Source organism: Cyprinodon variegatus, unplaced genomic scaffold, assembly GCF_000732505.1.
Source record: "Cyprinodon variegatus isolate N-32 unplaced genomic scaffold, C_variegatus-1.0 Scaffold12, whole genome shotgun sequence".
NCBI classification, from domain to species: Eukaryota; Metazoa; Chordata; class Actinopteri; order Cyprinodontiformes; family Cyprinodontidae; genus Cyprinodon; species Cyprinodon variegatus.
In genome coordinates, this window is record NW_015150465.1 from 2,300,086 (window position 1) to 2,326,667 (window position 26,582).

The following is a 26,582-nucleotide window of genomic DNA, read 5'->3' on the forward strand; positions in this document are numbered from 1 at the left end:
AACACGGTTCCCTTCAGCTTTTCCCACCAAATTCTCAAGGAGAGCTTGCTGTTCAAATATAAAAAGTGGCCAGAGGAGGCTCACCTGTGTGACCTGCTCATCCAGCCGGATACCCAGAGGCTTCATCTGCACCAGAGGGAACACCCAGGTGTCCTCCTCACACTCGCTCATGCCTCCCTCCTCCTTGGAGCGGTGCCGCAGCAGCTGCTGTCTCACCTGGGCCGAGCTCACCACCTCCATGATTCGCTTCCTCGCTGCTGCTGCGAAATCCTGCCGATTTCCTGGTCACCATGGAGACACAGATTAAGTCAGCCTACAGGGGGGCTGAGATGAAAAGGGAGGATGGGTCAGATCGACCTCTGTGTCACACTGTTCTGGTCATAACGTGGTAATCCTGCTTCAAAATAAATCTGACACTTTAAAGCTGAACACACAGCAGAGACGTCAAGTTCAGGGTAAAATGTGTCAAGAAAAGAAGCGAATTACATGAAAACGTTTAGAAATTAGAAAGGCCTCCTTTGACAACAGCTTTCGGCATTTAGTCCTGTTGAGTAACAGCCGTTTTTATCGTAGAGATACAAAAATAATATCATCAAGACCAAGAAACACAGTTCAGGGGAAGTTGAAAGCAAAAGAGTCGAGCAGTGAACTGCTTACTTTAACCAGCCAAGAGGACCTTGGTAACTTTAGGGGGGCAGCAGAGATCCACAGTTCAGGTAGAAGAACTTGATTCAAGGGTAAGCACAACCATAGGATAGATAGGTGTAAGAAGGTTCTCCAATTAAATTAGAACAAAATTTAACTCTTTGGCCAACCAGACAAAAAAAAAAAAAAAAAATACAGGCTGCAAGACACACCTATCACTAAAAACTAGAGATGGATCAATCCAATACCTGGATGAGATTTCGGTGATCTGAAATCGGAGATCCAATCCAGTGCACTTCTATGGAAGTCTTATTTCTTTCTTTTTGCTGTTTATTTGTAATAAATAATATAAATTTGTGTGTATATGTGTTCATTTGTTGTCCTTTTTCAATGTTTATTTCAAGGCTAAATCCTTCACTCACTCGGATCGGATTGGTATCGGATATCAGCCGATACGTTAAGCCCAGGTATTGGATTGGACAAAACTGGATCGATGGTTCTCGACAAGAAACATCTACTTTTTATTCCACAGGGGTACAAGTGAAACTGGTAGAAATCTGTTAGATGCTCAAAAAAAAACAAAGACTGGAGCTGAAGAATCACCTTCCAGCAGGAATGCCGAGATTAAACATGCAGCCAGAGCTACAACGGGATGGTTTATCCAAAAACATCATACACTGGAATGGCCTACTCAAAGTCCAGATTTAACCAGAACTTCAAGTAGAAGTACAATATCTAGATATTCTGATAGGAAAAAACTCCTCAGGTTCACCTTTTAGAACTCTTCTTCATCATGTGATGCTTTATGCTGCTCTATGGTAGAAAATTCCAATGAAACATATTAAGGTGTGTGGTTGTAACAGGACAAAAGTTAAGTTAATAAGCTAAACTCCCATCTTTTACATACGGCATTAAATCTATATTTAAGTCACTAAATGTTGGGGAAAAAAACCTGACACTAAATCTCCTAAATTGAGAGTTTTTATTTTTTATTTAACAATTTTGTGTTTTCCTGAAAAGTCACTTATTCACCACCATACATTGTGAAATAAATAGAAAATAGAGTCAAGACATTGACAAGTTTAGAAATAATGATTTGTATTTAAAATAAGATTTTTTTTTTTTTACATCAAACTTTCCTTTCGTCAAAGAATCCTCCATTTGCAGCAATTACAGCATTGCAGACCTTTGGCATTCTAGCTGTTAATTTGTTGAGGTAATCTGGAGAAATTGCACCCCATGCTTCCCGAAGCAGCTCCCACAAGTTGGATTGGTTGGACGGGCACTTCTTGTGTACCAAAAGGTCAAGCTGCTCCCACAACAGCTCAATGGGGTTCAGATCTGGTGACTGCGCTGGCCACTTCATTACTGATAGAATACCAGCTGCCTGCTTCTGCTCTAAATAGTTCTTGCACAATTTGGAGGTGTGTTTAGGGTCATTGTCCTGTTGTAGGATGAAATTGGCTCCAATCAAGCAATGTCCACTGGGTATGGCATGGCGTTGCAAAATGGAGTGTTAGCCTTCCTTATTCAGAATCCCTTTCACCCTGTACAAATCTCCCACCTTACCAGCACCAACCCAACCCCAGACCATCACATTACCTCCACCATGCTTAAAAGATGGCATCCGGCATTCTTCCAGCATCTTTTCATTTGTTNTGCGTCTCACAAACGTTCTTCTTTGTGATCCAAACATCTCAAACTTGGACTCATCCGTCCACAACACTTTTTTCCAGTCTTCCTCTGTCCAATGTCTGTGTTCTTTTGCCCATCTTAATCTCTTTCTTTTATTGGCCAGTCTCAGATATGACTTTTTCTTTGCCACTCTGCCCTGAAGACCAGAATCCCGCAGCTGCCTCTTCACTGTAGATGTTGACACTGGTGTTTTGCGGGTACTATTTAATGAAGATGCCAGTTGAGGACCTGTGAGGCGTCTGTTTCTCAAACTAGAGACTCTAATGTACTTATCTTCTTGCTCAGTTGTGCAACGCGGCCTCCTTCTTTTTCTACTCTGGTTAGAGCCTGTTTGTGCTGTCCTCTGAAGGGAGTAGTACACACCGTTGTAGGAAATCTTCAATTTCTTAGCAATTTCTCGCATCGAATAGCCATTTCTAAGAACAAGAATAAACTGTCGAGTTTCAGATGAAAATTCTCTTTTCTGGCCATTTTGAGCGTTTATTTGACCTCACAAATGTGATGCTCCAGAAACTCAATCTGCTCAAAGGAAGGTCAGTTTTGTAGCTTCTGTAATGAGCTAAACTGTTTTCAGATGTGTGAACATGATTGCACAAGGGTTTTCTAATCATCAATAAGCCTTCTGAGCCAATGAGCAAACACATTGTACCATTAGAACACTGGAGTGATAGTTGCTGGAAATGGGCCTCTATACACCTATGTAGATATTGCACCAAAAAACAGATATTTGCAGCTAGAATAGTCATATACCACATTAGCAATGTATAGAGTGTATTACTTTAAAGTTAAGACTAGTTTAAAGTTATCTTCATTGAAAAGTACAGTGCTTTTCCTTAAAAAATAAGGACATTTCTTTAGAACGGTAGTGTACCTTCTTGCCTCTCAACTCACAAACGGGGTGTTCTGTAGCACCCAGAGCCCAGTTCTGGACTTAAAAGGCTAATAACCCTAACTCTTTTTCCCACTCACATGTGTTTTATCCGTTATTTTTCTTTTCTTTTTGTTTTTATTGTTTTCCACCACTGGAGCTCATTTAAAAATTGCAACCAAAGTGGTGAACTTGAGCATCCTTCTCGATTAAACATGCATACCTACGCAGCAGCCATATTTGACACACCACGGTGTGTCAAATTTGGCTGTGGTGGAAAACAATAAAAACAAAAAGAAAAGAAAAATAATGGATAAAACACATGTGAGTGGGGAAAAAGGGTTAGGGTTTGAGCATTAAATAACAGGGACAATATCAATCCATATTAGAGGTTTTATTTGTAAAAACTGCATTTCTGCTAAATTCATAAAAGCAAAAACAAACGTTTACACAAAGAATTGAGTTTATGATTAAAGATCTTGCATGAAAACTACGTAAAAGAGAAGCGAGGCCGCTGGTGAGTCAGCTTATCGTGCTGCATGCTTCTCAAAAAGGTGAGTGCAAAGGCGTGTTTGGCAATTTGCTTGGGATGAGTAATCTGCTGTCTCCACTCTGTCTGCTGCTGTTATGCATCATTATTTCTAATTTGTTACAAAGCCTCCAACTCATGCAGTACAAATAGCTCTGAATGGAATATCACCAGCTCCTGCATGTATGCGCGTAAATATCAGTTCCCACTACAGTCCATATCTTCTTCCAGCAACACTGTGACATCACATCTCTATTCCCGGTGTCCGTTTCTGCAGCTTAATCCTGCAGACATGATGTCATTCATCCTTTAAACTAACATCCTGGGAGGCTGCGCTCGTGTTACAGAGTGTGTGGGTGCTCCTGTGTTAGCATCAGAGTGAGGACCATTTTCTTTTATGATTTCACTTTCAAATAGAGGACAGTTTGGTCTAAAGTGAGGACCTTTGCTGGGCCTCACTTTCTTCTCGGCTAACACATAGGTGGGAATCGAGGTTAGAGTGACGTGTGCTCTGGTAATGGTTAGGTTTAGGGTGTTCATCAGCTTTAGAATGAAAATGACTGAAAAGCAGTGGAAGTCATCATATATAGCAAGATGAGATTGCGTGTGTGAACAGAAATCTGACAGTTTCACATCCGGCTGCGTGGCTAGCAAACCGCAAGAGCTCTCTCTGTCCTTCTCACTGACCAGCATCTCTTTGCCTGTCTAAGCTTTCAAGCTCCATTAGCCGGACCCGTCAACAGCCTGCGCCTGACGGCGAGCCCAAAGTGTCACGAGTTGTCAAAACAAAGCGTGTCCGGTTTCTACCTTTGTATGGGTGCACCATGCCCTCCAGCATGGTGACCGAGTCGTCCGGCTGCAGCTGCAGGGAGACATCCCCCACAGCCTCCACCAGCTCAGAGAAGAAGTCTGCGAGCTCGCCGCATCTCTCCAGGAGCACGTAGCGGTCCTGCCTGTTGGTGAAGTACGAGTCGCTCAGGTTGGCCCTGAAAAACAGAGTCAGGGGAACAATATTAAGTGGACACGGGTTTAAGAAACCTGTTCCAAAACTACCAATACCGCTAGACGCAAAACGAGCTAGCAGTGATGATGCACTGTCCTTCCCCCACCTGTTGCTGCAGACTGTCAGTCAGAGGGCTGAAAGAGGCTTTTTACATTTCTACCAACACAAAGGACCGATCTGGATTTTGTAATGTAATAATGTAATAAAAAAGATTTAAAAAATTTCAGGTTAGGAGAATTCTGGCTCGAGTTTTTATATAGAAATAAGTTTGTCAAAAAATATCAATACTCTGAAAAGTATTGATGCATGTTTTCTGATGAACCAATTGAAAATTTTAACCACTTTTTAACAACCAAAGAGTAAGTTTTTTTCTTATATGTTTGAGTTCACCTTCAGCTTTGACACACATGTGAACCAAGCAGAGGAACAGAGTGGATGCAGAGAACAGCCTGGGATCAGCTGTTCTTCTCATTGAGCTATCAGAGCTCATCAAAGCAGCTCAGGTGTCTTGATGAAAACAAAGTAAAACTAATTAGTCAGTCTGACTATAATTTTATTTCGGAAATTATTTCCCAATTCATCAAATTTAAATGTGATTATAAGGAAGCTCCAGTTTTATAAATACAGGTTTATAATATGATTTTACCTTGTATTTATTTCAATTCAATTACCGGTAATTCAAACTTCCAACATGTGTATGTTGTTTCGTTTTTTTTTAGATTAAAATAATAAAATGATAAGAATTAAATGCTCAAATTAAAAGATTAAGTAAAATACACTCTATAATCAGTTATTTTCCACTTTTGGACAATCATCAATACTTTTGACTGAGATTGGTACCCATGGTAAGACAAAATGCCAACAGGGGAACACAAGTCCAAAAAGATTGGGAACCACTGCCTCAAATAACCATAACATATAATTTTAATTGTGTTATGTTTGGGGTATTTGTTATTTATTTGCACACTTAAACAGCATCCATGTTTTTGTTTGGAAATAATGTTATCAAAACTCGGCTATGCCATTATTTGTCATATTTTTTTCCCATGGTATCAAAAACAGTATAAAGTATTAAATATTTTAATCAAAGTATGAAATAGTTTGAAACCTTAGTTTTGTGATAACCCTAGATGGAAGCTATTAAATCATGATTTAGGTTTGCTTTCGGTAGATTTTATGCAAACATCATCTCATTCTTTTGTAGATATAATAATGGGTTTCAAATAAGTGTCCCGATGATCAACCAAGTTGTTATCCTGCAGCACACCGAGCCCAAATCATGAGTCTCCCTCCGCCATGCTTCAATTTGTATTATTAGTGCCTGTTTATCTCCTTTGTCACGGGTTGTTGTCACACATGACGGCTTATTTTGGTTAAGGCCTGCAGGCGGAGTCTTTGAACAGAGAGGTTTCCCATCATTCATTCCAAACAAGCCTGACTAGTTCATTCTTTCCTTACTGTAGTATTACTAAATTTAACATCTAGTAATCAAAGGTGACATTTCATTTTCACATCTCTGACAATGAAATTCATTACTCGCATTCCTAAAGCTGAATGACACAAAAGGAACCAAAGAGATCACCTTTCCCAGCAGTGCAGCATTCTTCACTGTCTAAACATCATAGAGCTAGATAAGACATCAAGATGTGCTTACTGTACATGGGTCATTAGCTGTAAAATGATTGAGGGTCACCTTTGTTAATGAGTCATTTAATGAGCTGTGAAAATAAAAAACATTCTTTTATCTGGCTTCATTTAAAATTTTTTTACTGCTTTGGTTTTATTCCAAACTTAAATTTAATAAAACATTTTGAAAATAAAGATGTAGGTCAAATAGTTGCTGACGCCTTAGGTTTCTCCGTAGAGGAAACAAATTTTTATGTGAACGACTTCTTTACATCAGTGACTGTAAAGTAGGAAGTTGCAAAATAAATAAAGTGTGTCAATATTTTAAGTCTCAGTTTTTAAGTTTTTATTGTAATTCTCCCTTCTATTACTTTGTTTGGGTTTGTGTCGTTTTTCAGAAGAACACAGAGAAGTTTTCAGTGGAAACACGTGTGTAAAAAGGAAAGTGTTACCCGTTTAATTTTTTTAAAGATTCCCATTTTCCCCTAAAAATAAACAGATAATGACAGAAAGCGCTGCAAATTAAACACAAATTCAACATCTAGGCTTGTTTGACCTCAAACGGACTGCAGATAGTTATGAAAAACCAAACATTTCCAAATAAGGGATCACAGGCCTCAGGTGGAAATGTCTAACCATTAACTGATGAAAATTTGCAAAGCAGGAAAGTTTCCACACCTTGGTTACCACTAAATTCAAGGATTCTTAAGTGCAAATTTTGTCGAATTCAATGACCACATGTGGTGGGATTTTCCTACTATCACTAAATATTTCACTAAATATAAGAAAATGTAAAGAAATAAAAAAAAGAAACGTCATGGAAGATGTTGGATTAGATTCAATAAAAAGAAAATTGGACTAGAAGAATTTCTAACAACAATCATGGCCTACATTCATATCAACAGGACATAGAAGAGTCTAGTAATGGAGAGATGGGGCTTTGCTGAAGCTTCAAAAATCTTCAGGAAACAGATCACAATATGTTTCTTCTCTCAAAGCCTCATGTAAGCTTCAAATGCTCATTATGGCCATTTAGCAGTAAGTAAAAACCAGTCTAGCCTACATGTCTCAAATGTTTGGCATGATGAGCCTGATGGAAACATTAACACATTGTTTAAAGCGGCCTGCATTATGAGGTCATCTCAGTGAAAAATGATTGTGATAAAATAAAAGACGTAAACGCCTCAAGTGCTTCTGTAACTATTAACCCCTGATTGGAGATAAATCTGTTTAAACCTTTAACATAAAAAAACAACTACTTCTCGACATCTATCCATTTTCTGTCACGCTTATCCCTGCTGGGGTCACAAGGAATGCTGGTGCCTATCTCCAGCTGTCATTGGGCGAGAGGTGGGGTACGCCAGTTCGTCACAGGGCAACAAAGAGACAACAGAACAAACAACCATTCACACACACACCTAAGGAGAATTTAGAGAAGCCAGTTAACCTATCAGTCATGTCTTTGGACTGTGAGTGGAAGCCGGAGTACCCGGAGAGAACCCATGCATGCTCAGGGAGAACATGCAAACTCCATGCAGAAAGACCCCGGGCTGGGAATCGAACCCGGAACCTTCTTGCTGCAAGGCAGCAGTGCTACCCACTGGAACACTGAGCTTCTTGACATCTTGATTTTTAAAAAGAACAACTAAGTTGCAGTTTTTAGCAAAAAAAAAAAACAACTTGTTTATTTTTTGTCTACAATTGACAAAAAATAAAAAAATAAATCTGCTGTATGTCTGATGGAACATCTAGTTAAAATCAAAGATTCCTTTGGAGCACCACCTCTGAAAACGAAGCTTAGTTTCTCTGCTTAAACATGAGGCTGGCAGCATGTGACACAAAATCCTCCTCTCAGTCTGGCACCAGATATTCCAATGCTACATGCATTAAGGATGCATTACTGTTTTATGCAATTTCGATAAAATAATTACTTAACCTAGCTTTAAACTCAAACATCATTTTTTAAATTTTTATGAATTTTAGTTCAGGGTGTAGATATTAAGACTAGCTGTAGGAAGCCAAGAAAGGTTATTTACACATCTATTGCTAAGATAAATGAACCTGCAGACAGATTTGAAATATAAGTTTTTTTAATGATGAACAGCCATTTCTTACAAATATTTATTATTTATCCAAAATATTGCTGCACATTCCTGTAATATTTAGGAAATGGAGGAAGGAAAATAGATAAAAATCGTTTTATTTTTCACACACGAAGAATCGGAAAAATAAAATGTCTGCCCATTTTTCAGTTTTCAGCTGTAATAAAGTTGATTATTTAAATTTCAAATAGCTTAATGGCTCAAGATAAACAGATTTAAATATGGCATGTTGGACTGTTAACAACAAAAAATAAATTAATCATTTAATATCTGTAGCTAAAAAAGGTTGATTAACCCTTTTAACCTGCAGCTGTAAACTCAAGGGCGAAAGGAGTCCAAATTTTCAGTTTGATCACCAAAGTGGTTAAATATTCACTTTGTTGACACACAAGAGACTCATTTTTAGATTTCCAAGCCTGATAAGAATAATATTTCCATACGATGGAAGTAGCAAGTTTCAGATGTGTGAGAGAAGACAGGAGTTGCGAGATAGGAGGGTGTGAATGAATTCTAACGCAGCCAAGACTAACCCATTACACCGGGAAGCTATTCTGCAAGACGTTAATTAGAGGTTTCAAGGCAGTTGCAGCGTGTTCTTTAGAAAGTATTGCATGAAAATCCTTCTTCTCTAACATGATGTATGAGTTTGCATGTTTTGAAGTGTAATGGAGCGAAACCAACATACCACTGCGGTCCCCTGCTTTTGGAGCACACCCATGATTTCCATTTTTTCTGCAGATGTCGCTGACATTTCCAAGCAATGGCAGCAGCTGCTCAGTGCTTTGAATACACACGCACGCTTAAGAGGAGGAAATTATCCGGAGCTGTAGGCTCATATAAAAACTAATCTAAATATATATGAAAGTATATAACATATATAAATGACAACATGCTTTCTATAGTTTCTCTGAAGCAGATGCACAATTTTAGAACCCAGTTTTCTGAAACTAAAGTACCTTTCAAGCGTTGCCTATAAAAAATAGGGAGAAACGACCACATATGTGGGAAGACAGCAATTGTAACCTTGCTTTTAATAGAAGATAATCATTGAAAGAAAAACATCTGACAGGAATATTTAAATATATTTGTGGCCACATCTAAAGGACAGCGTGAGCACTACTAATGTCCCCACAGAACTTTTACGCAAGAAAAGTGGGTAACTTTTGACCGCTGAAGGGTTTTAGGGACAAAGTTTTGTTTGCAACACAAAATCAACAAAAATGATAAGTTATTATTAAACAAGGAACTAAACCAATAGCAATGTGCAGCCGAAACAAATCAGCTTTTATTCAGCATATTACAAATAAAAACAGCAGCAAAGAAAGGAGGACTTAATACTCGCAAAGCTGACCGAACATTTCTGCTTTGGTTTTTTTTCCTCAATGTATGAAGAAAAGTTTGTAACCTTCTTTCAATCACCATGTGTAACATTAGCTTGAAGTCCATTTCTAGAGCTGATGTTTTGAGAAACTAACCATATTTTTGATAAAGTTGCTACCTCCTTGTAATACAGAGGACAGGTGAACAGTGCAGTAAATTATGAAACGAGCTGCAACAACATGTGTGATGCAAACTTCAACGTGCACAGGTACAAAAACAAATACAAAAAAAAAAAAGAACACCGCAAACAAAAAAATATGCTGCAATTACTAAAAATAGAAGCAAAAAGCTACAATCAACAAAACAAATGCAAACCGAAAATGCTGCTGCAAGAAAATTATGCAAATGGTAAAAACAGCAGCAAACTCGAACCACAAAATGCAAGTGCTCCGGACCACTAGAGGGAGTCAAAAAAGAACAAACTATATTGGATCAGAACCTCCAAGCACACGGAAGGTCCAGCTTTTTCAAGGCTGCACTTGATGAAACTGTCCAGAGAGTTGTTTCAAACCAAATTTCTTTTTGTTTTACACTTGTGTAAACAAAATGACAAATCTGTCTAAGTCTAAAGTCTAAGTCTTTAATGCAGAAATTCAGGAAGAAATGAGGGGCTTGTTATCTTTAATTAAATTGTGAAACACTTCATCTTACAGTATTACAGAATAAGATCACAGTTATTCACAATAAAATCTAGTTAGTCTTATTTCAACTCCCTCTAGAGGTCTGGAGCACTTCTGTTTTATGGAGTGAGTTTGCTGCTGTTTTTTGTCTTTTTGCGGATGCAGCATTTTTTTTGTTTAGATTTGTTTTGTTGTTTGTAGTTTTTTTTTTGCTTCTCTTCTTAGTGGTTGTAGCACATCATGTTTTCAGCAATTTACGCTTGCATTGGTTTTTTTTGTGTTTGTATGTTTTGTAGTTTGCATTATTCGTGTTTGAAGCTTGTTTGACCTTTTGCTGCACGTTTCCTTTATGTTTGCAACATTTTTTATGCTTGTGTTCTTTTTGAGTTTGCTCCACGCATGTTTTTACTGTTCGTTTCATCGTTTACATCTGCACCCATTAGTAAAACGAAGCCTAGCTGTTTTCATTCACTGCTCCAATATAAAAACAGGGATGAGTGTTTTCTCTACTTTTTACGTTCACAAAGCAGCCTGAAGTGACCTAAATCCAATTTTTTGGCCCATATGCGACCTGCATCTGATCTTCTCATGACTGTCTGAACAACACAGATCTGATTTTTTCCAATGCGACACAGGCCACTTGGCTATGTGGTCCTAAATACGATACGAATCTGATCTTTTCAAACAAGACCTTTGTCTGAACAGCCAGGTGACATTCATCCAACCTGAATGTCATTAACATTCAACAAAGGTCACAACTCTGTGTCTTGTTAGGCAGAAGCGGGAAGAAATACAACAACCATGGCGGACGATGATGCGGAGGGCTGTATTTATGTTTAACCATCTTGAAAAGATTGTGTTTTTATGTTTGGGAAAGATCATTTGGGCTAGATGCGCTCCAGCACTACCATCCATGTTTACTTCCGTAAACACAAGAACACGCTGACTACTACTGCGCATGTGGGACACTTGCGTTGTATGACTGCAGTTCACACAGGAGATCACACACACAAGTCGCATATATTTGGAAATGTGAACGGCAACGTAAAAAAAAAAAAAATTCAGAATTGAGCATCAAGGTCCGCAGTGTGAACGTAGCCTTTGTCTTGGCTGGATTTTTTAAGTCCTGTGTTCACCTTTCCAATGATATCAAATTAAAGCCTACAAACCCGCTGATGATAATGCTGTCGTCAAACAAGTAGACTTTGATGTGCTGGACTCCAATGGTCTCGTTGAAGCGCTGCGGCACCAGAAGTCGTAGCAGGCCTCTCAGGTCTGGCGTGTGGTACAAAGACACTCGCATCTGAGAGGAGAAGCGCTGCAGCAGAGGCAGCAACATGGTCCTGGAGTTAATCTGACCTGGAAGAGAAAGCAGAATAGATTTTTGAGGACAAATGTGTGCAGGAAAACAGCAGAAAGGCATTCATACGTTATGCAAAGACTATTCTATGACCATGAAGATGTGAAGTGAGGGATTTTGAGTACAATGTAAAATTTGTCTGCACTGTTTTCTACTAAATCGCTCACAATTTACGTCAAACTTTCAGAGTGTGCCAGACCAGGGGTATTACACAGCCTAAACCTGGCATAATGGTGACCGACCTCTTGATCCACGTGTGTAGTCCAGTAGTACAGACACTTTGAGGCCAGGAGAGTGACTGTTTTCCTTTGAATGTTGGAGAGCTTCCTCCATGCAGTCAACCTAAAGGGAGACAGATATGGAATTCATTATTCAATAACAAAACTAAGTAGCAAAGTCAAGCCTGAATAAATTAACTTTATATTAGAAATTAAATCAGTAGCAAAGACATTGCACCCAGTTAAGGAGTCAATAATCACCTGGAGAGGTGACAAAACATTTCTGCTGCATTCTGTCTATTTTAAAAATGCTCTTTTACTTCAAGTAAAATTGTTACCAGTATCCATTTGAAATTGAATTTTGATTTTCCCTCAAACTTTCATCAAGATCAAAATGATTCAGTTGTATGTTTTAAAATATTTTAACTCTTTATTTTTCAGTTTGAAGCAAAAGACATTAAAATATATCAAAACAACTCAGAAATCCATTTATGTACTCAATAAAATTATTAGTTCTAACTCACAAAACTACTATTTATTTCAAAACAAAGAAAATGCTGCTTTTTTCCGTTCCTCTCCCTGCTGGGCCAAATGCATCCTTTTGTAAATATAAAACAAATTACCATCATGTTAAGCTTGTTAAACAAACTGTACATTTGCTGTACAAGATAAGCATGTCTTTCTTTCAATTACTGGATTACTTTTCTTTTCTGGCCCCACCACTAAAGTAAATACACAGTTTAGGTGTGACCGTCTGGAGCGTTTGTACTCTACTTATTCTAAAACAACACCTGCAGTTTGCATTCCTCAGTCCTGACCACAGAGGGGGTTTGAACCTTCAAACTGGATTTAATTTAATTTCTTTCATCCATTTTAAAGCAAACTCAGACTTTAAAGGCAAAATGGACCAGCTTCTCTGCAGCTTTTTGACTCATATTTCTAGTCATCCATCATCCTGTGGAGTTACAGAGTTAAGCAGCTGATCTCAGTGATTTTAAGTGTGATTGAGCATTTTGGCCTCTGCCTTCCTCTACATTACTAGTCATTTAAATTAAAAAAAGAGACATGAAAAACAGCTGAATAGGAGCACCGGTCCAGACTGTGGTTTGCTTTGGTTTCATGTTGTTATGTTAGACTTTCCAAGCATGAAAAACAGCACGCTCTCACATGTTACTGCTGCTCTCACATACCCATAAACCCTTGCATTTTGGGGTCATTCCTTGTAGTTCTGGCCTAGGCTACACTCTTCTCATTCTGAAGAAAACATTGTGGTATTCTTGGAGGAGAAGTCTGACTCATATTTTCTGGCATCTCTGACCAGTCATTTGGCTCGCTCCCGTGCTGGTATGGCTTTGTTCTCACCTGCCCCTGAACTAAAAAGGCACGTTTAAGAAACAAAATTCATCCTCACCAGTTCCTGCTCCAACTGCCCTGTTCCCAGATACAAGGAAGCCATCACCACCCGTCTTTGTGCGGTTCTGATGCGGGCCTTAGGGGGAAAAGAAACGCAAATCATTTAATGTTCAAATTTGAGTCAGAGGAAAACATAAAACCTTATTCAGAGGACTTTTTAACAGTGTTATAAACAGATTCAATTAAAATTGGTTTATAGAATAAAACTAGAAACATTAAAAACATGCAGTATATTTTTCATAGATTCTGAAAAAGTAACCGATTTAAGTAGGAAAGTTTATCCATTTTAGAAATTAAAATGTAAAGAATAATCTGTGACATAAATTCATCTTTATTTTTTTATTTCAGTTCATTATTGACGATTACAGAGACTGCTGACTAGACAGTTGGCCGACCAACACTCTCTTAGTAGGAGATTCCCCTCCTGGGAACCTCCTTCAGAAATATAGGCCACAACAGGTCATTACTAAGACGGGAGTTTACAGAGGGCTGCAAGCAAGCCTTTCTGGTAAAAGATTAGTGAAAGGAAAACTTATATTTAAAAAAAAAGTGGAAAAAAAAAAGAGATTTATTATGAAATCACAGTCCCATGGTTTCGAGGAGGATAAAATAAGCTACAACTTTATTTTTATCTTAATCCAATATGGACCTTCCAAGACAGGGACAATTAATATCGGGGTTTATTATCCACATAATCATTAGAGCTATAAAAAAAAAAAAAAAGCACAGTTAGGAAGATTAGATTTTGTGTAGTGAAAATAAAGAATCCCTTTCTGGTTTAAGCATTATGACCAATACACTGTGAAGTGAGATTTTAGAGCATCTAATACTATATTTAATACTAATCTCCAAGGTCATTACCTAAAACTGATGAAGCAATGAAAACTAGATATAAAAAAATGTTTTCATTTATTGGAGTAAAAAAATAAAAAAGGCCGTGCAATAAACGAAACTGTAATAAGAGTTTACAAAACTAATTAAGACTTACAAATTTCAAGAGAGAATGTGCTTAGTTTTTGTTTATGCCTTTCTTATAACGCAAAAAAACTCAAGTGAAATGAAGCATTTTCAAAAAACTAAACTAGCTAACAAATACTAAATAAAAAGCATTAAAACCAAATTACATTTCAAAGGTATTTAAACCTTGCTTATCTTAACAATAGCATTTTAAATCGGACATTATTGGCATTCTATCTATACAGCGCGGAGCTAGGATAAAAAAAACGCTAGTGTTGGCGCGCTACATTTAATGTAGCGATGCTGGTTTCGCCATGCTAGCACCACTTTAGCGTTATGCTGAAACACATTAAATTATTGGGATTATTGTGTGGGAGGTTAGGTCATTTTTTTGTTGATTGATGTACGAATGTATTGTAAGGATTTAAATCACAAAATAAGAAGCATTTTCAAAATGGTGCTCTTTTCTTATTGTTTGCACACATGCTAAAGCTAACAAAGTTATAACGGCAGTAAATGGTTGTTTGAGTGGATACAGTTAAATTAAAAAAGGGTTAAAATTTAGTGCTTTATAAAGATGGCGTAAATTAACATGCTTTAAGCCAAAGCAAGTAAAAGAATCATGCTCTTAATCATTTTAAATTTTCGCATGTTTACCCTATTTTCTGATCATTTCGATTCAATTCAGTTTATTCATATAGCGCCAATTCATAATACATGTCATCTCAGGGCACTTTACAATTGAACCACATCATACAGTCAAATTATTCAGAAGTTTTCTATCAAAGGAAAACCAGTTGATTGCATCGACTCATTGACTCGAAGGCAATCCCTCACTGTCCCTCGTAGCGACAGTGGGGAGGAAAAACTCCCTTTTAACAGGAAGAAACCTCCAGCAGAACCAGGCTCAGTGTGAGCGGATATCTGCCGAGGCAGACTGGGGTTCAAGGAGACAGAAGCAGAGATAGAAAATATACAATGATTAATATTGGCAAGACGAAGCAACAGGTTCCTTAGGCCATTCACATTAATGATATTAATAAGTTGTCTATTTTAAAATGTATTTCCTACTTGGCTCAACAGAGTTTATCATTAATTACTTTATAATCCAGCATTAAAACATCTGTAATGTATTAGAAGCTCTTGCTTTAGCCTTCAGCTCTCACAGGTTGCCGTTTTCCCAAATGAAGCTCTAAAAATAAGCATGGAAAAGCTCTGATTATAACAAAAAGACTGGAAATAGCACAAAGAAAAACAGAGCTCAAAACAAAGACTGACATGTTAAGACAACATCAAACAAACTAGATGTCTAAATGAATCATTATTATAGTCATGTACGCCCCTAGCATTTGATAATGTCAGGTGTAAATATCCTCTTATAAGTAAGGATTTGGGAGACAATCTTTAAGATAAATAACCTTAAATTACTAAATTCATCAAATAACATGCTCTGCTGCTTCAAAACCAGTTTTTAACCACAGAAATTGTTCCGGCTAACCGACAACAAACAAGCTGGTGACGTTGTTACAAAAGAGCAATTTGTCTGTCGTGCCAAAGGGAAATAAAAACATGACGACTATGCGACGTTCAGCTGAAACCCACATATTCCTAACTGGTACCTGGGAGTGGCTGGACTGTAAATTACACTCATGAATTACTGGTACAAGTGGTTGGTAACATACTTTTTTTTTCTTACCAGGATGTTTCGTAGTCTTTCATAGCTTTTACCAGAGGATTTTGCAGCTAAAAATGTAAACTTCTGCATAATGCAAAGTTAAGTAATAACATCAGTGCATCACATCCTTTGAAATAAGATTATCCAGATAAAAGAGATAAAAGATGTGAAGCTATAAAAATAAACGCTGCAAAGCTACGCAGTTTGCTCCTTTTTATTTTTGCAAACGTAACTATTAATATACACAAGCATGACCATCAGGTCCAGCAGTTTCCAGAGATGTGAAACCTTCTGTGTGTTCTAGGGCTGGGTAAAAAAATCAATTTAATCGATTTTGAATCGATTCCTTTACATTTTTGCAAAATTGATGTAGATTAGTTTTAAGATTCGTGACGTTCACATTTAAATGAGAAGGAAAGATGCACTCAAGATGACTTCAAGCCAGACAGCTGCAAATATAGCCAATAGGTTGACTGAAGACATTAACAAATGGAGGCTGACCAGCAAACACCCTGTAGTTGTTACAGACAACGCTGCAAATATGGTTTGTGCAGTGAAGATAATGCAGCTCATGCATGTCTGCTGTGTCACATCTGCTTGCTCGAGTGAGACTTCACTTTTTCACTTTTCACAAACAACTTTGCACTTTTGAGACAGTTTTGTTCATATCTCAGGTTTAAACTGTCTGATTTAAAAGTTTGCACTTTGTGTTTAATATGACAGGAAAAAATAGTGTATTTTGGAAAACAGTTGAACCCCTTTCATTATTGTAAAAACAAATCGAATCGAAATTAATCAATTTTGAACTGTATGAATCAAAATCAAATCGATTCAGGACTTTGGCGAAAATACCCAGCCCCAGCTATTTATAAAACAGCAGCTTGTGAACAGTTGAGCCAAACCTTCATTGCCTGGTAAAACTGGTCTGGTGACGTCAGGATCTTGATGTGGGCCCCCGGCACACGAAAAGCAGGTACTTGCTCCGCCATCCAATGGAAGTGTGTGCAAAGGCCATCAGAGCCCTGAGCTCCGGCTGATCCGGTGGGCCTGGAAACATGGCGTGGAGCTGGCTCGGCTTGAGCAAGCAGCGGAGCCAGCAGCAGCACAGCTGACCTGCAGAAAGCACAAACAGAAGCACAATCAATGTTTCCCTCTCCTCTTTAAGCTTTCAACCTATTTAAAGTTTTCATAGTTTGCTTTGTTTCAACCTCTGTGCAGTTATGGCTGAAGGAAAAACATTTTCTCTGTTTCAACGTAAGATCTTAAATTATTATTATTGATAAATATTTGTTTTGTTTTTATACAGGTAGCCTTGTTTAGGTAAGTTTTCATTCACAGAAGATCAATTCTGCCATAATTAAAAATAAAGAAATAAATAAATGACTTAGTAATATATATCCATTTGCATAATAATAGCAGGGTTATAATAGATTTGACATTATAGCAACAAATGTACTTGTAATAAATGAATAAAAAACATATGACTGAATATTCATTGTCTAAATAAAGAATATAAGTTCAGAGATAAAAAAAGAAAGCAAAAATAAAAAATACATATTCATATGCAAGTAATTTATCCATTTTTAAATATATCTCTTAATTTTTATCAGTTTGTTTCATTTAATAGCTCGCCAATTTAAATTTCAAGCTATTATTTTGCAAATGGAATGTATTCAGGAGTCATTTGTTAATTTATTTGTATTTATGGTAGGATTGGTCCTCCATAGCATAGAGGCCCGTTAACAAATTTGTTGAAACTCCTGGAGAACAAGACAAAACTTACTATAAATATGTGTCAAAATAAAGAACTGAGTCTGAAACCACAGTCATGTTCAATGGAACCACTGATGATTGCACCACTAAATCTGCTCTCTAGCAGAATATTCTGAAAGGGAATATCTGGTTATCAATTCATGACATAAAGCGATATTATATTGGATTTAAATGTATCCAATCCACACTAGAAAACCATTTTCTATGGAGGTTCTAGAGTCGCCGATTCAAAGTACAGATTTAAATTGGACTAAAAGGCTGGTTTCTTATAAGAGTGAGATTGAAATTCCTTTGAAATTTGGAAACAAATCACTAAGGCTTTGAAAACAACTTTATTTTTGGTCAGATTTCTTTGTCTGACACTGAATTCTATCTAAGAAACTGCAAGATTGACTAAAACAAGAAACACAGAAGAAACTTAAAAAAAGATCTGTGTTGTCACAATAATAATATTTGAAACTCAATATTAATATACAGGAAAATATTCAATAATTGGGAAAAAAATAAATAATTAGTATAATATAATTATTTTTCAATCTCAGCATGGAATATGGTTTATCAACAGAATCACAAAATGGGCCAAATAACGAAAATATAATAATATGTAAACAAGGTTTTTTTGGTTTTTTTTTTAGTATCGATACCATTTCGATTGCAATATAAATTGTAGTTGACAATAAAGATTGATTGATTGATGTCAAATTAGTATTGTATCCTGATACAGTGTTTGGGTAACGATACTTTTGACGTGGAAAGGATACGATCCTTGTTCAAAATGCTGCATCTGTGGAACATTCTGGTTGAAAACTTAAAACTTAATCTGTTCTTTGTTTTATCACAGATGTGGGAACCCAGGTACAGAAACAGTAACAGAAAACACACAGTTCGTGGAAGCGGATAACCGGAACCAGGCTCCTTTTTGCTGTGATTTGAATTATAAAAACTTTAAAACCTAAATTTATATCAGCCTAGTTTGCGTGAATTACCTTGGTTTTTACAGCAGTGGATGAGTCATTAAATGAGGGAACACCCTGCCCGTAGTATGGGCAGTGTCATTGTACGCAGCTGATTTTGAGCCCGCTTTCAGTAAGTTGTAAAAGATAAGGCAGTGTTATGAGTTAGACAAACAAGCAGACTTTGACCTCTACTATCACCAGCAGGACGATTGGATAGTAAAGACAGATTTTATTCCCAGTACAGGAGGAAATATACACACTGAACATAAACACTGTTCATTTGTTTCAGTTGTAATGACAGCAGTTTGCATTCAGACTCATGGCCTCCGGTAACAATAAGGTTACGCTTTAGGTGGTAAATTTAACCTTTAAAGGAGCCGTTTACTCTGTTATGTTGCTGAGCCACATTTCTGCAGATAAGAAGCATGCGAGTAAAAAAAAAAAAAAACTCTGTAAAGCCTGAGCGGCTTAATCTCATGTGGTCTGACATCATCAAAGTATGTATTTCACCCTCCCTTTGTTAAACAGTTTTTCTTTTATCGCTTCGGCAAACTGGAAAGGCCGTCTTTATTTATATCTGTAGTAATCAGGCATTGGCTGAAACGATTCCTCGAATGACTCTTAAAAAAAAAAAAAGAGGGGAAAATCCTTCTATTACTTCCTTTAGTTAATATAACTTTTATACTCTATTAGTTGGGAGGAAGAATTTTGTTCCTGGTAATTTTAAGGATTAATGCTCATATATAATGTCAAAAAAAAATTTTAATGAAGGCCTGCTTAGGAATATGACTGTCCAGCAGAAAGTTCTGAGTTTTCAGAGTATTTTTTATACTAGGATATTAATAGAAAGTGGAAGAAAAAAAGAATGGTAGGAAATGAAGCACAAGGAGGCGCGATAAGAGCAGCCAGGGAAATTATTATATTGGGGCTCAGCCTTAGAAGTTTGAGAAACGTCACCCTAACCTATCATTTTTTTAAATGTATTTTATTTTTCATATTTGACCTGCCTATTATTAATTCCTCGAGCAGATCAAGGGAAAATTAGGTCAACTCAAATACTAGAAACCGGTGCATCGTTAAGCTGAACAAACAACTCTTTGAGATAAGAAATCAGCAAAGCTGGATTCTTGCTCACTTTTCTACTGTTCAAAAAGCAGATGCTCTCGTCTACTGCTTGGTTTGTCATGCAAAAGCATCAGAGATATGAGGAGGTGCAGAAACTTCAACAATGAAACAAAGAGCTGATTTTAAAAAGTCATAAGCGGAGAGCCCAACTGTTTTCTTTTGGGAAATATGAGTGTTGGAGGAAGTGAAGGGTTTAAAAATGCTGCATGAATCACAAAAAGCCGTTGATGCTTCTCAGCTATTAAAAATATTTTGTATGAAAGCTGGAACTTCCTGTTGCCTTATGATCATGAGACAGTGCTGTAAAGATATATAAAAAAAAAAAAAACATAAAAAATAACTTTAACATTAAACAAGGATAACCTGATTAAATATAAACCACAGCAAAGAATTTGGAGGCATAAGGTTTTTCCCCCCCATCAGGTGTCCAAGATCGGTTGCAACATGGTTGTTAATGTTTATCTTGAGTCAAAAAAAAAAAAAAAAAACAAAGGAAAAAAACTTGACCTAAACCGGATTAGTGAGGCATCCAGTGCTTCAGATGTTCTCTGGTTCTTTTGAGATCTACTGGATGAATCAGAGATGCAATTTTAGTAATTTTGTCAAAGCAGCCAGGATGAGGATTTTCACCAGCGTTTCATTTTCACTGTTTGTGGATAACGGCTTTTAATGTCGCTTAGTTGTAGTGTTGATTTTGTCAAAATGACAAAATTATTACATTGATGCTCCTTTTTTCATAACGATAACAAGAATTAACGAGTTAAACATGGATCTTTAATGACGAAAACATGACGAGTCATGGGTGTGAGTTTCCGTTGACGGGGCGAGACCAAAATAAAAATGTTAGCGGGTCTGTCAGACGTTTAAAATCAATGTGCTGTAATCTGCTAAGCAGTATCAGTTTTCTGCGGCGTCCTGTTTGTTTAACCTGCCCACCTGGCGTGCAGCGCTGCTGTGCAGAAATGCATCTTTGCATGCACGTAGCTCAGAGTCTGCGCTTTATGCTCCACACTGATGGTTCGCTCTCAGCAGTATAGCTCTTCCTGCTCTCGCTACTTAATAAACTATATGTGGCTGATCATCTTCTGCCAAGCGAAAAAAAATCCTTTGGTCTAACTATTAAGATTTTATTTCTTCCAGCTCATAAGAGGTGATGCAGAACCTTCTTTAATTTCTACCAAAAGAATCCCTAAATTATATCCAAACCAAATATCTAATTGCATTCTGTTTATTTTTGCATAAAGACCCAGGTCAAAAGGTGCATAGAACTTTTTAGATTTATCTCTCATAGTTCTTATTTCTATCCATTTGAATATTTCAACATTTTAGTTAAGAATTTGAAATGTAGTTCCAGATTGCCATGGCATTATAAGACAATTATATAAGTTCTCTGTGTATCTTTTTATATCAGACCCCTGTGAATTTAACTCTACTACTAATAATGTTTTTGTTCTTTGCTTTTTTGGATTAATGAAGAATTGATTGATCTCTGTGTAATGCATAATTCATAGTAGATTAGGAAATGCTTGCTTTTGAATGGAAAACTTGTATGTCTAAAACCATTCTTTTATTATAAATTTTGTAAGCTTGTCTGTCTGCTATATTAACAATAATATGTGATGAATTAGATCTGCTATTTTCACAACTTTTGAGAGAAAATTTTCTATAAAGTAGGGCATTAATTCATAATTTTTTTTTTTAGAGAATCAAGAATAGATTCTTGATTCTTCTTGAATCAAGTTTTTATTTAAAATTGTCAGCCGTTTTATAACTTGCAACATAAAACTGACAAAAATAGACTAAAATGTTTTTAAATTGTAGTCGACTAAAAGCGACTAAAACTATCACATATAGTAATGCCTAAAATGTGATTTAAACTAATAATAATTTTCATCCTAAAGACAAAAACTAAGACTAAATCTAAGATGGCAATCAAAAGCGCCAGTGCTTAGTTGAGTCTAAAGCTCTGTAACCCAGTCCAGACTAATGTAGGTCAAAGACGTTCCAAATCAGTTGTTTTTCTAACTAAACCAAAAAGTAGTTTTTAAAATATTTTAGCCTATTTCAGTCTGTCAGTCTGATTTAATTTAAGCTATTCATGTTTCAATGGGTCAGGAGGTAATGACACTTAAGATCAGGGTTAATCCCCATCAGTTATGATTGGAGGATTATTATTTGCCCAATAGTCAGGTTTAATTAGTTCATTTTCTTTCCCCTAAATAAATAATTGATTTACAAACTAGATTATATACAAATACATTACAAAATACAGTAAATTAAGTATTAACTGAGAGTCTCTTAATAAAAAGAGTGTAAAGTAATGTGAAATATTAGATGTGAAGCAATTGGTAAGGGGGGAAATATTTACTTCCTGCAACCTTATCTTTGGAACAGCCCTAAGATAAGATAAGTTGATTTTCCACTTCATTGTTTTTGGCTTTACGACAAAACTGCCTTAGTTACCGGACTAAGAAATAAAGTGAGCACTTACACTTGGCAACATGCTGTCAGGCAATTATTCTCCTAATAACCGTCAGACCTAGACTGTCAATCAGATCAGCGTATGGAGAAGCATGATTCAGCAATCAGACAATGTGCTGTGACTGCTCTAGAGTCCAGTGGCGGTGTGCTTTACACATCTGATGGCTTTGCATCACACTTGCTTTTTGTTTCTGTCTCTGAGTTTATTTTAAGGATGGATGACATTTGGAGGTCTGTAGGGATTCACCCTGCACAAAGTTTATGAAATCATCTCATATTTAGCATATGCTGTCTCCCTCAGCAGACGAGTTGCTGTGGTTACCAATCGCTCCCAACGTGTTAAAATGCCAGGAGAGAAGAACTTTTTATGTCTGAACTTGTTGCACAGGTGGATTATGCTGAAAGTTGTTGAGAACACCTGATGGACCACTGGGTCAGCAAATAATTTTGGCAACACAGGGTAGTGATCACCTTAAACTTCAGGTTCCCCTTAAAAAATATATACATTTCTTTAAGAAACTTTTCAGAATCGATAGATTAGTATTAACAAGGTGCAGTGCTAAGACCTACAAAACCTCCTATTCATCATCCAGGTTCCTTCCCATCTCCTTCAAGAAAAGATGGCTACTTCCACTCAATTTAATTTTGATGGGTTTTTTTTTAATGAAATTATTTTAGTTTTTAGTATTGCAGCTATTATTATGATTGTCGTTTCTGTAATTTAATAAAAAAGAAGCTCATCACTGAATGGCAAATATTAGTTTGTTTGCCAGGGAACAAAAAAACCATGTAAACAGAAACTATATTTAGATACTTAATGTGACATTCAGCCTCAGGTTAAGTAGGCCTAACATCAGCCAATCAGAAAAGTTTCAATTTAAACTTTATCCGAAAAGGCAGTAGATCAGAAAACGCCGGCAATCGAACACCTACATGTTGATTAATTAGCAGCCAATCGGATATGCAAAAACTTTTTTTATAACTGTCCCAACAAGGTACAAGCTAACAAATAAACACTGGAACTTATCTGCTTCAGACAAACAGGAGTTTAATTTTCGTTTTCTCACAAATATTTCTCAAATCAAATAAAATATTAAAATTTATACTTAACTACATTGGGTTTAGAGAATGCACACAAAGGTGTCTTTTTAAACCAACAATATGTCAGAATATGGATTTTGTTTTTAAGGAGTTCAAAATTCGTTTTTTTTGCCCTTTTGGATGAAATAAACGCCTTTTGTGTTTCTTGTTAAGTTCTTATACATTGTCTTTAATATATAGGCCTATAAAGAGACTTTAAAATTCACAATAAGACCAATAAAGCTGCAGAGAAAAACATCAAGCTGGTGTAACGCCAGCTGTTATCTACTAGTCAGGCTATAGCTGCCTGGTTTTAGAATATTTTATTTTAATATAGGTTTGAGCTCAACCTGTATTGAGAATTGTTTTACTGTGCATCTGGACACTTTCAGAGGAAGTCTGACAATAAAATATTCTTCTTGCAAATGTCTAACAACTCAGTAATACTACGAAAAAAGAACAGATAAATTTTCCAGACTTTACCCAGAAGTTGACATCTGGGTGAAATTACAAATATATTCCAACATCTGTAGTCCTGATTGCAGCATGAACTGTGTCAACCAGCTGACACACATGTGGAAGAAGAGTTACGACTGATGCAGTTAAAGTGCCATTCATGTTAATGCTTCAGTTTCTAACAAGTAGATCGAAGTTTAAACTGGTATAGGTATGCAGATTTAAGGTGAAGTCTACCTTCAAGCAATCAAATCAAAAAGAACTGCAGTTCACCTTTTTCATGCTATGTTCACACCGAACACAGCAGGCGCGGCAGAAGCAGCGAGTTTACACGCAAAGTCAATGTCAAAGTCAATTGACGCGCGTCAAGGCGCAGCAAAAGGTCCCGCAGCGCGTTTTGAGCAGCAGGCGCAGCGTGTCTGAGCAGCTGAAGCAGCGCGTCAGGCGCGTTTAAGCATCTGACGTGAATGACGCGCTGCAAGCGCGCTGCTGCTCGAGATGGAAAAATTTAACTTTTGCTGCTCGACGCGCCGCATCAACCAATCAGAGAAGCTGATGTGGGAGCTGGCCGTGAGACAGACACATCGCTGATGACACAGAGCGCTGTGATCACTCCTCTGAAACAGTTTATTAACGCCTAAATTAACTTAAAATGCAGAAATCTGCCGGCAGAATATGTTCGCTTTTATTATCCTGCTGCCTGCAGTTTGGATTATTTAGATGAAAAACACCTACCAGCTGCCGCGGTGAACCGCCTGGTTCTGCTGGCTGTTTTTCCTCTCCACTGTCACTGTATGCATGCTGGGTATAAGGGATTGATGAAGAGGTGATGACAAAATGCAAGAAAATATCTGCTGTTGCTACACGCTCATCCAGGAGGAGCAAAGGCAATGATCCTATGCAATCAGATGGTTTTCCTTCGATAGAAATCTTTTTACCAATCTGACTGTATTGTCACAATCTGTGAAAGGTGCCTTTAGATGACTGGTTTTGTGAGTTACTGCTATATAAATCAAACTGATTTTATACTTCCATGACAGTTCACTTAACCAAATGATAAAACAGGAAGTTCATGCAGGACTCTGACACCATTTATTTCAACAACAAAAAAAATTTGAATTCTTCTAGTTAAGCTAAGGATACTGAACAGCTTGACATTTTTCATGTGTTCATCTTTCCAAAATATTTTTGTCAATTTTGACAGAACATCAGTTTTTTTTTATTCCTACCACAGAACAGAAATCAGATCCAAGTGTGGACTTTGACTAGGCCATTCTATTAGAAGAATATAATTTTATCCAGGCCATTCCACATTAGCTCTAGTTTCATATTTAAAATCACAGTTATACTGGAACATGAACTCTAATAGAGGGTTATAAACTGAACATGATACGGCCAGGTCCTCTGCATAATCAACGCTCGCTTGAAGCATCGCCAGCAATTCGCTTGCCAGTTTAAAATCTGCATGGCAGAGTTGTATTTAATAAACCTGAGTGGTTTAGAAACAAAAGTTCAGATTTCAAATCAGAATACAGGATAACATTGAAATTATCACTCCAATTGCTGGAAACAGATCAGATTATCCTCCCTGTATTAAACTCAGTCTATCTTCCCAAGTCTAACCTGTCACTGCTGAAAGCTCCTAAAATGACATAAACACCGGGCACCTGTCTTTCTATGTTTTTTACTGGTGCAAAATGTTACAAACCGCATTACATTTCCCCTTAATTTACCTATGATGGGCAAAAAAATGCAGATTTTTGGTGCTAAAGTAAAAAAGAAAAACGTGAAAAAGTTGAAGGAGTGTTAAACTTTTTGAGAAGTTTAAGTTTTTATTATTCGATTAAAATAAAGGAGATTAAATTGGGTGGGTTTAATTAAGCACATTTGTTTCCAGTCAATACAGAGATAATAAACTTTGAAAACTATTGTCTGTCAATAAGTGACCAACTTAAAACTGGGGTGTGTCTTTATAAAAGGTCAGAAAACCTGCTAAATGTTCGCTGATGGGAGTTGGATCGTTAATGGGACGGACTTGGCAGAAAACATATTGCATAATAGCTGTGATGTAGAAGAGGTGTGTGCTTTAATAGCTGTGAAGTAGAAGAGGTGTGTGCTTTAATAGCTGTGAAGTAGAAGAGGTGTGTGCTTTCTGTAAATTGATGGGCGATGCTTAAGAATAACGACTGCCTCAACCAGTTTACGGTAACTCGTTCAGTCAAGGTTAGCAGCGGTTTTAGGACTTCGCCTATTGGCGTTTCCGTCAAATTGTGTGCAGGTTATCTTGCTAACACAAAGTTAAACAAGAAGGTACTGCGAAACAGAATCGTTTAGACTTAGTTAAAGCAAAGTTATTACTGTATTAAGCGTGTGTCCGATGATGGATCCATGCTCGTTAGCTAGGAATGCTAACAGGCAGCACGGTCCAGTCGAATAAACTCAGTTTTAGTCCCGAGTTCCGGTCCGAAACAGTCAACGGTGATTCTTACCCTCTTCGTCTTTCCTGAGCGCGGAACAGTCGGTCAGATATCCGGCTGAAAACCCCGGCAATGGCCGGGGAGTACACCGAATGCACCAACCTCCTCCAGGTGATGGGAGCCATAGATATCCATAATAAAGG

General features: G+C 37.1%; 1 protein-coding gene across 1 annotated transcript in view; it reads right to left on the reverse strand.

Annotated features, from left to right (window-relative positions):
- Positions 1-26,562, reverse strand: part of pgs1 (phosphatidylglycerophosphate synthase 1) — a 37,204-nt gene extending 10,642 nt beyond the window's left edge. The window contains exons 1-7 of the mRNA XM_015381803.1: positions 26,452-26,562; positions 16,994-17,204; positions 13,458-13,535; positions 12,071-12,170; positions 11,638-11,827; positions 4,545-4,723; positions 85-281 (exon numbers count right to left, since the gene is read on the reverse strand). Coding sequence (XP_015237289.1) covers positions 85-281; positions 4,545-4,723; positions 11,638-11,827; positions 12,071-12,170; positions 13,458-13,535; positions 16,994-17,080 — 831 coding nt within the window. The 5' untranslated portion in view covers positions 17,081-17,204; positions 26,452-26,562. The remainder of the gene's footprint in view (positions 1-84; positions 282-4,544; positions 4,724-11,637; positions 11,828-12,070; positions 12,171-13,457; positions 13,536-16,993; positions 17,205-26,451) is intronic.
- Between the last annotated feature and the right edge of the window lie 20 nt (positions 26,563-26,582).